Consider the following 9705-nt stretch of genomic DNA (forward strand, 5'->3'; position numbering starts at 1 on the left):
AGAGAAAAATCAGATATCAAACAAAAGATAGTAATTTTATTACAATAGTTTTTTTTTTTGTAAATTTCCATTTAGAGGCAGAAATTTTGAGAATTCCCTGAATTGATTGATAAGAAAACAAGAAAGTTTCAATCTTTGTTCATGAGAGTTTTGAAAGGGAGAGATTCCTAACCTTAAGAAATTGAGAATCATAAGAATTAAGAGGTGAGTCCATAAAAATAAATCGAAAAGAAAGTTTTTTTGTTCAAAAAATCATGATTAATTAATTGGTTAAAATTAAATAAATGGTTTACTAATAACACTTAAACTCTACAACAACTTTACACAAAATATAAGAAAAATGGTAGCTTTTAAAGAATTGCTTTCCACAAAAAGTAGTGGACCAATTTAATATACTCCAATGAGGTTTTTTTCACGGATATGATGCAATTCGTTTCATGTATTATGGGTATGAGTAAAAGAAAATTATTACGTTACTGAAAAAAATTGTCTAATTAACACAATTTTATATGAAAAAAATTTGTCACATACATACGATTTCGGTTTAAATTTAATTCTTATAAAAGTTGTGCCATAATACGATTTTACTTAAATTTGTATAATAAATAAGTGTTGCATAGCTTATTAATTGAATTTAAATATTAAGTAAAATTGTGTATGGCCTACAATTCCAGTGTAAAAATGTTACTATTAAAATCGTATCACCATACCTGATTTCAGTATAAAAGTTATGCATCCACGACTTTGGTTTTTACTGAATTATTTAAAAAAAAAATTGTTTTATTTTAAAAAAATAGAATAATTAATTAAATTATTAATATGAAAAATTTATAAAAAATTGGAATAATTAATTTGAATTAGTAAGAAAAATCTAATTAAAAGAACGACATTAAAACCCTAAACCTAAAACATAAAAGAAACATAATATATAAAAAAATGTCTTAAAAATACTAAAAAAAACCTATGATTGATTTTTTTATAAATTTTGTATCTCAATCTCCTTTTACTATTGGTCATGACACTACTTATCTTATTTTTTTCCACTCTCATTTTTAACATCTCTCCTTTATAGAAAATTATGACGATTTAAAATTTTTTCCTATAATATTTTATAAATTTCGTCACAAATTTTTAATATTTTATAAATTTAATTAATTATTCTATTTAAAATAAATAAATAATTTTGCTTTAAAATATTATAAAAAACTCAAGTTGTAATTTCGATACACAAATTTAGTATACACAACTTCGTATATATAAGTGACACAACTTTAATAATATTATTTTTATAGTAAAATCGTTAAATAATATTACTGAAATCATTTTTTCAATTTCATAATAATATTTTTACCCATATCCACGTTAAATCTCCAACAAAGGTAACCAATTATCCTAAATAATCACATCTTACACGTGACCATAAATTCATGATCAAATTGATTTTCTTCGCTTTTGAGTATATTTATAAAGTTTGTTTGACACTACTTTACACCTATTATTTTTAAAATAAAATATTATGTTATAATATAATAATAATTTATTTAATTGCGGTCCTGTTTTTGTGAGTTTATTATGATGTTTCGATTTTGGGTATTTTGTTCGATGTTTCCTATGTAGTTCTTCGTGTTCCAAAATTGAGCTTGGTTTTTCTATTCTGAGCTAATTGACGACTACCCTTTTGCCATTTGTTTACCTTGGCGAATTTGGATATCAAAGGGTTTTATTTATTTTTTTTCATATTTTTGGTCGGCATTTTGTGCCCATGGTGGTGAGGTTTAACCCTTCATGTCTCACCCTCTATCACAATCCTCACCACACTGCATATTTCTCTAAACAAGTGAAAGTTAGGGGCAGTTATGGGAAACACATGAAAAAGGGTGACCTTGGAAGGCCTCAGATAGTGCCTTCAGTTCTGAGGAACAGTAACAGTGAAGGGGTGAGTGTGTTTGTGGTGTCTGACTTGCACACTGACTATGCTGAGAATTTGAAGTGGGTGGAGTGCTTGCCCAGTGTGAAGAACAGGAATGATGTGCTTCTTGTGGCCGGTGATGTGGCTGAGACATATTCCATGTTTGTTGTGACAATGTCTCTTTTGAAAGAGAGGTTTGAACATGTCTTCTATGTTCCTGGAAACCATGATCTTTGGTGCCGCCGTGAGGGACAGAATTATGTAAGGTCGTTGTACTATGATTGCGAGGTTCAAGTTTGTGCATGATGTTTGATTGATAATCCTATTTGTTACAAATGAAAATTATTCTATGCCTCTATCTTACTAACTACAGAGACTTTTGGGATGAATGACTGGTTTTGTTGTCAGGCAAGGACGGTTGGTTCTTTATTTGTGACATTATTTACTTTGAAAGTGCGATCTTTTTTCTCATGGTTCATGACCGTGCTTATACTTTGAGCACCATGGAGATATGTTACTTGCTTCAGGAGAAAACCGTGGCATAATTCTAAAGGGGATTGTTTTGCCAACTTAATTAGCTATGCAGCCATTATTTGAAAGTAGATGCTTTAGTTTGACTTTGTTAAACATTATGTATTATGAATTATAGCTTCTTTGTTAAATTTGGTTTTGGCCATGCTTTGGTCTAAACAATGAGCTGTTATCCCTATACTTGATCAATGAATGAACCACAACATTCCTGCGGTCTAAATATCTGAATATGAGTTCGAGGCAAGTGACTTTGTTTTTCTGCATTGTGTCAGTCGATCATGGTTTCCCTTTGAGCTTTCCCCACCAAAAAGTAAACAAATAAAGGGGAAGGATTTGTTACTTTGTTTTGGAATGTCATTCCATTTATTCCATGAACATTATTTCAGGGGTTTATAGGTTTTGAATCCTTCTATCTTTGTTACAATAGTTTTACAATGATGAAGTTCATACTATATTTTTCCAGGTTGATTCTCTTGAAAAGCTGAATAAATTGCTTGATGCATGCAAGAGAATTGGAGTGGAGACAAATCCAATGGTTATAGATGAAATAGGAATCATTCCTTTGTTCTCTTGGTACCATGAGGTGATTACTTATATAGAGACAGTTTTTAGCTCCTCAATCTTGCATACCATGTGTCGGACTGGATCCAAAGTGTTCATTACTGACAATTTATTTAAATGCTCAACCTGCTTCTTTGACAGAGCTTTGACAAAGAGAAGGACATAACAGGCTTTCGCATCCCGTCTTTGGAGATGGTGACTATTCTCCTTAACTCCTAGTAAGCCATTTAAAAAAAATTAATTGATGGTCTGATCATGCGCTTGATTTCCTACAGTGCTTGATTGAGAAGGACTATCTGCATAATGGATATGAAGCCAATTGCTGTCTTGTTTGATAAACATATATGTGATTTTGACTATATGGATATGGTGTTACTAATGAACAAAATATAATATAATCACGATCCCTGAAATTGTTCCCTGGTGGTGAAATACTGTGCTTGTGATTGTTTGGTAATTATTGTGTAAATATGTTGGAAAGTTTTACATCACCTGTCTCAATTCTTGGATTGTTGCTTCACAACATTACTAAAGTTATGTTAAGGTCGTAAGGTTAAGGAGATTAGCTAGTTGGTAGAATCTAGAAATTTCAAAATCAAGTTCTGATAAAACAATATGTTGAGTCACTCTCGAGGTTGACATTATCTATATATGTTTTTGGAAAAAGCCAAGTAGCAAGCAACAAAGGATAACCAAGAAGAAATTCAAGCATGATATAGACCATGGTAAAGACAAAGATTTTTAGTGGTACATATGATAAGACGAAATCGAGTAGCTCAGCTTTTGATAGTGTGTGGAAAGGCTGCCTAAGTCAATGCACTATTCAGTCACTTGGTAAGATAGAGCACAAAATCAGAGGAACGCACCAGGAAGATATCGGTCAAGAGTTTTGTGAGGGCTGTATTACGCTATGATTGGTGATATATATGCAGATAATGTAGGGTGGTTGTTCTTATGCAAGCTTCTTACAAAGTTGTTAGAGATATAAAATCAATCTTAAACCTTCACCTAAAAGCTCTAGCTTTTGGGGAGCTGGTCCTTGACTTGTTACCAAAGCTTCTATAATTAAGTGGTCAGGCAGGAGTTTGATTCTTGCTGCTATCATTCTTCTTTAAAAATAAGACTTACATTTCAGCATATGTTAAAATTGACCTGTGCTTTGTGACATTTAGTACTTTTTTTAGAGATTGTTATTCACAGTGGGGAAGTAAGAAGTTGTAGTAAAAAAATGGAGACAATAGTGTTGGTTTTTTTGGTATTAGGGATACCATCAATTTGGCATTTATGAAATGAATGGAACTAACAATGGGTTAAAAGTGTCACTCTAATATACGACTTAGTTCCCGACATATATAATTAGGAAAATTATTTTTTACAGTTACTTGTGCCTACTTTTGAGCAAGGTTAGGTGCACAGATTATGGTAGGAACATTGTTCTTTAATAGCATTTCAGTATTCAAATATGTTTATTGCTATGATTTTGTTATAACTCTTTTGTAGTTCTCAATTTGATTGATATTAATGGCAATCTGTACCCTTTTTTAGGCATGCAAAGACTTCTATGCGTGCAAGTGGCCAGAGGGCCTTTCAAGTGGAGATATGGCTTTATATTTTGATGCCATGAATGATGAACGAATGGAAGTGATAAAGGACGTTCAGATGACCTGTGATCACATTATTACCTTTTCCCACTTTGTTCCCAGGTGGTTAAATCTATCATTGAAATTGTAGCTTTATTGGTCTGGTATACTCATTTGTTTCTATGCATGTATGATGTGCTGTTTTAACTGACATGGTCTGAAAATCTATCTAATCATGTTATGAGAGATGATGCAGTAGTCCTTTACTCCTTTTTTGTTCTTTCCTAACTTCTCTAGGAACCAATTATGTTGTGGCACTGTGGTGGTTAATTGACAACATGAAAAACTTTAATTAATTCCCTTTTGTAGTTTTTTCATTATAGAACTTAGGTTTCCTGGAGAAATTGATTAAGTGTTCATAGATTTATCTCACATGATCTGATTACACGATACTGCTCATTGTGTAGAACAGTTTAGATGATTGGACTCGAAAATTTTGTAGCAGCTACTTATGTAGTCCATGGTGTTATTTGATCTTTTGCTTGACTGTAGCCATCTGTTCTTGTATAATTTCGCCCTGCATATGTAAAGGAGAGCTCACTCCTGAAAACTTCTGCTATGTAACCTTCCAATTGTGTGCTGAAGATATATAGTTTGACACTTTTTACCCAGTTATCTACCTATGAAAAGATGTAGGTAATAACAACGACCTTATTTGTTGCATGCACAGAGCTATAGGATTCGGCAAAACTGAACTAATGAGAAGTGGCCTATAATGCTTGATTGCATGATATCAAGCTACAAATTGTGACGTTGCTTTGCATAATTAAACACCAAGATGCGTGATATTAGTTTATGATACAAGTCTCTTGGTGCATGAGGAGCAGCTTAAACGATAACACTTGTGTGATGGTGTTACTTCAAAAGATAAATATGTTGATTTATTGTGGTCACGGTTGCACGTTTCACAGGCAGGAACTTTGTCCAGAGAAGAGGATGTTATTCTATCCCAAGCTTCCAAAGATAATTGGTTCAGACTATCTCGAAGATCGAATAAGATCCATACATGGGGCTGAGGGAAGGAAGGATGCGTCTTCTTGTCATGTTTTTGGTCATACTCACTTCTGCTGGGATGCTGTTATTGATGGTATCAGGTGTGTTTTTAGTCTCTTTAACTTAAAAGTTTCAATTGTGTCAAATCAAATTAGTTCTTCAATCAGTTTATCATCAAAATAAATATTACAAAAAGCTAAGGGAAAGATGAATTTAATCAACAAGATAACAAAAACATTTTAGGACAAAGGAAAATCAAACTGAAATAAGAGGAAGAACCAAAAATGTGTTTTGGCCTGTCATTTTTTACTTACAATTATTGGTTGGAGTGAAAATGAGTAAACTTGCTGTATTGTTAAATGGTTTTTGACACAATTGCAGGTATGTTCAGGCACCCTTAGCTTATCCAAGGGAAAGGAAGAGAAGAATGAATGGAGGTGAAAATTGGCTACCGTTTTGCCTTTATGCTGACAACAAATTTGCTGATAGACTCAACCCTTGCTATTGGTCTGATTATTACTCTGCCAACCCCAGAACACCTCAGAATACTAAACTTGCTCCTTGGGTTGCCAGATTTTATAAGCAAACAGAAACTGTAGATGTATAGTCTTCACCATGAAGTGACTTTAAAAAGCTGGATTTCTTTGTTAATTAGATATTCCTCTTTTGTGTTGTTATTAGATTAAATCAATAAATGAGACAAGTCCTTTTGTAAGGTGAAAGTTGTTGCTCTAACACAAGCCAAAATCTAAAATCTTGAATGGTTGCATTGTTATCTAATTGTGTCAAATCAAATTAGTATTGTTCTAAACCCTAAATCAAATTAGTATTATCTTTTGCAATCCTTTTACTAGTATTCCCTGCTTAAATGTCTATCAGTTACTTTTAGAATAATAGTAATCTACAGAGTGATTTAATATGATGCAGCATAGCTACACAACAAAGGGTTCCACACATTTTATTCAATGTGTAAAAGATAAAATACAACAGCTACACACTTAACTAGGTTTTGGAAGTTGTGACCCCAAAACAAGAAAATAAAAATGCAGATGCAGAAGCCTAGTAACCACTCAAGGAGAAGGTTGGTTGAGAAAATACAGGAAAACACAAGCATACAATTCTACTTAGATACCCAAAAGCAAGTAGTAACATATTTTGATGCACAAATGCAACAACTGGTAGAAGCAACTAGTAATCTTCAGTTGCCAAAGGTTGGTGGTGGTGTGGGGGTGGTTCAATTGGGATCACAGCATATTCATACACCAGTGCTGCCAGTGCAGCCCCAAGTAGTGGACCCACCCAGAAGATCCAGTGCTGGTGCCATTGCCAGCCCACCAAGGAAGGTCCAAAAGCAAGAGCAGGGTTCATGCATGCTCCATCAAATGGCCCACCAACAAGGATGTTTGCACCAACAATGAGCCCAATTGCCAAGGGTGCAATATTGCTAACAGCACCCCTTTTCGGATCTATTGCAGTACCATATACAGTATACATCAGCCCAAATGTCATCACAACCTCAAGTATAAACATGTGTCCAACTCCAACACCTGGTGACACGTGGAACCCTGATGGCCTCTGCAACAAGCAACCACAAACATATCAGTTTCCATTAAAAATCCAATCTTTATCATGTCACTCTTAAAATTAAATTGATTACACTGAATCTATATGATTAGACCTTTCTCAACTTTTTAAAATCCTTTAACTTCATCCAATCAAAGAGTTTATTTTTATAATAGTTATTCAAGGTTAAGCCACATTTTTACAATCTTCTAGTTAGAATATATAATTACAATAAACATCTACACTTGACATCTTTATATACATCATACTTAAATTATAGAAGTTATTTTTGACAAAGAAAACAGTTTACCATGTTATTAGTGACAAGCCTGAGCACAAGGGCAGCCACTATAGAACCCAGAAGTTGAGCAATCCAGTAGTATACTGCACGGATCACAGAGATCCTCCCCCCAATGAGAGCACCGAATGTCACAGCTGGGTTGACATGACCACCTGATACATGCATGCTAGCAGAAACAGCAGCAAATAGAGCAAATGCATGGGCAAGTGCAAGTGCTAACAGTTCACCAGCTGAGAAAGCTGAATCCTGGTAAATCTTAACTGCAACAAAGAGAACTCACACAAATCACCCCCACAAGAACACAATAAAAAATCAGCATATATATTCTTAGCATGCATGTATTAAGTAGCACCTTTAACCAAACTGAAAAGGTTTCAGCTAAGGAAGATTAGATCATGACATGTAATGTCAGCTCATGTAAACATACAATAAACAATTCAAAAACATTTGTATATGAACCAAGATTTTGAATATGTACAAACCCAAAGCAAGGCCAGAGCCTTCTCCAGCAAAGACAAAGATGAAAGTAGAAGCAAATTCAGCCAAAGAGGCCCTCATGGAGTCTGGATGAGTGGCCTCATCAGCCCTTCCAAAAGAATATCTTCGGGTTGCCATGAGCTCACTCTCTTACAAGACCTTAGGACTAACAACTAAGGTTGTCACACACAACTAGCCTTTCAAGATCAAAGATCCTTGAACGGCTCAGACTATATTATTCTTTCTTCAGAAAAAAGGGTTTTCTCTTTACAGAATGGAGATTTGAAAGGTGAGAAACTATGGTGGAACTGAAAGAGTGCCCTTCTAAAGGTGGAGTGATTGAGTTTATAAGGGAAAACTAGGTGTGGAACTTAGTTGAGAGACACCTAAGTATGTGAAATGCTACATGGTTTACACGTGGTGTTATTGCTATGTGTTGGCTGCTTCTTACAATTTGAGTCATTCTTTATTTGCTACACATATCAACATCAATGTGATGCAGTGTTATGTTCATCCACATTTTCTCAACAGGACAAAAACCAAGGTGCAGACACCAGCTAAGCCTTGCGGTTGCGGTTCAAGAGCTTTGGCTGACTCCTGCATTGAAGTGCGTTTTTCTTTCTTTTTTACAAATGTTACATATTGCAAAAAACAATAATATTCAAATCTTTTATTAAATCTAACCATTAGATATGATTATAATTACACCAAAACATGTAGAATTCAATAAATTTAACTTATTAACTACCACCTTTCTCCCACTTAATTTTCTTTTAGAGGAAATGTTTTAGGCAATATTACAACTATGCAATTCAATATTTTAACCAACAAAATCTCCCTACAAATTATAATATCGTGATTCTCGATACTGACAGTATTGGGACAAGTGAAAATTCACCTCATGGTGAAATCTAAACTGATATATCTTTCTTTTAATTAACATAACTCTGATAAACTTATTATTTTACTGTAATACAGAGAATAATCACTGTTAAGAAATAATATTTGATTAACTATTAAAAACATTGTCAATTTATTTTTTTAAGTTCAAACTGTACAAATTTGAAAATAGTATATAATTTCTTATAGAAGTTATGTCATGTATTCTCCTCCATTTTGGTTGCATCCTACTGAACCTGTCAAAAGCAGTGCTTACATGCAAATTATTTATGTGTAAGAAGTGCATGTGACTGTGCCAAATTTTCCTGTAGAGGGTACTCCATGGGAAGAAGCTTGATTAACCCAAAAATTTTGGCCCAGTTCAAGTTCCTCATATAACTCACAGTGACAAGTTCTCCACAAAAAAACTTATATACTTTATAATCTGATAGAAAAATAATAGAGATGATTAAAGAGATAATATATATATATATATATATATATTAAAAATTACTGTTTCACTCTCTCACACATCTTCAATTTGCACACCACAAACTCTTCTTTCCTTTGGGTTTATCAAGGTAAGTGATTTTTCTTCTTATCTCTTCATCCCATCTTTCTTTGCTTGGTGTCACACTCCTTGTTTGGTATCGAAATTATTTTTATAAAATAAAATAAGAAAATTTAAATTTACTAATCTACTTCTATTTATTTTATTGTAGTGTTTTTTAATTTCTATTAAATAACATATGATTTTTATTATTATTTCATGGATAAATAAAATTTATGAAATTAGCAAGTGAAATTTAAATTTAAATTGTCAAACAAATTACAACACACAAATATAAAAA

The 9705-nt window shown here is 33.2% G+C and overlaps 2 protein-coding genes across 2 annotated transcripts; one reads left to right on the plus strand and one right to left on the minus strand.

The window, feature by feature from the left end:
- Window positions 1-1555: 1555 nt before the first annotated feature.
- LOC137837805 (uncharacterized) lies at window positions 1556-6409 on the plus strand. Its single transcript, XM_068646941.1, has 6 exons — window positions 1556-2170; window positions 2904-3023; window positions 3143-3196; window positions 4547-4704; window positions 5553-5735; window positions 6016-6409. The coding sequence occupies exons 1-6, from the start codon at window positions 1763-1765 to the stop codon at window positions 6239-6241; spliced, it is 1149 nt and encodes a 382-aa protein (XP_068503042.1). The 5' UTR covers window positions 1556-1762; the 3' UTR covers window positions 6242-6409.
- Window positions 6410-6567: 158 nt separating this feature from the next.
- LOC137837806 (probable aquaporin TIP-type alpha) lies at window positions 6568-8335 on the minus strand. The gene is made up of 3 exons (XM_068646942.1): window positions 7981-8335; window positions 7508-7758; window positions 6568-7209 (listed from the first exon to the last, which is right to left on the minus strand). Exons 1-3 carry the CDS (start codon window positions 8111-8113, stop codon window positions 6823-6825), a joined length of 771 nt encoding a protein of 256 aa, XP_068503043.1. The 5' UTR covers window positions 8114-8335; the 3' UTR covers window positions 6568-6822.
- Between the last annotated feature and the right edge of the window lie 1370 nt (window positions 8336-9705).

This window comes from Phaseolus vulgaris, chromosome 4 (assembly GCF_000499845.2).
Source record: "Phaseolus vulgaris cultivar G19833 chromosome 4, P. vulgaris v2.0, whole genome shotgun sequence".
NCBI lineage: Eukaryota > Viridiplantae > Streptophyta > Magnoliopsida > Fabales > Fabaceae > Phaseolus > Phaseolus vulgaris.

What these genes read in the sequence shown, in the direction of transcription:
- LOC137837805 (XM_068646941.1), top strand. Translation starts at nt 1,763, where the DNA reads ATGGTGGTGAGGTTTAACCCTTCATGTCTCACCCTCTATCACAATCCT. An exon ending in GCATCCCGTCTTTGGAGATG is followed by an intron (nt 3,197 to 4,546) that starts GTGACTATTCTC and finishes ACCCTTTTTTAG; the next exon opens with GCATGCAAAGACTTCTATGC. An exon ending in GCTGTTATTGATGGTATCAG is followed by an intron (nt 5,736 to 6,015) that starts GTGTGTTTTTAG and finishes ACACAATTGCAG; the next exon opens with GTATGTTCAGGCACCCTTAG.
- LOC137837806 (XM_068646942.1), bottom strand. Translation starts at nt 8,113, where the DNA reads ATGGCAACCCGAAGATATTCTTTTGGAAGGGCTGATGAGGCCACTCAT. An exon ending in AGGCTCTGGCCTTGCTTTGG is followed by an intron (nt 7,759 to 7,980) that starts GTTTGTACATAT and finishes TCTTTGTTGCAG; the next exon opens with TTAAGATTTACCAGGATTCA. An exon ending in GGCTTGTCACTAATAACATG is followed by an intron (nt 7,210 to 7,507) that starts GTAAACTGTTTT and finishes TGCTTGTTGCAG; the next exon opens with AGGCCATCAGGGTTCCACGT.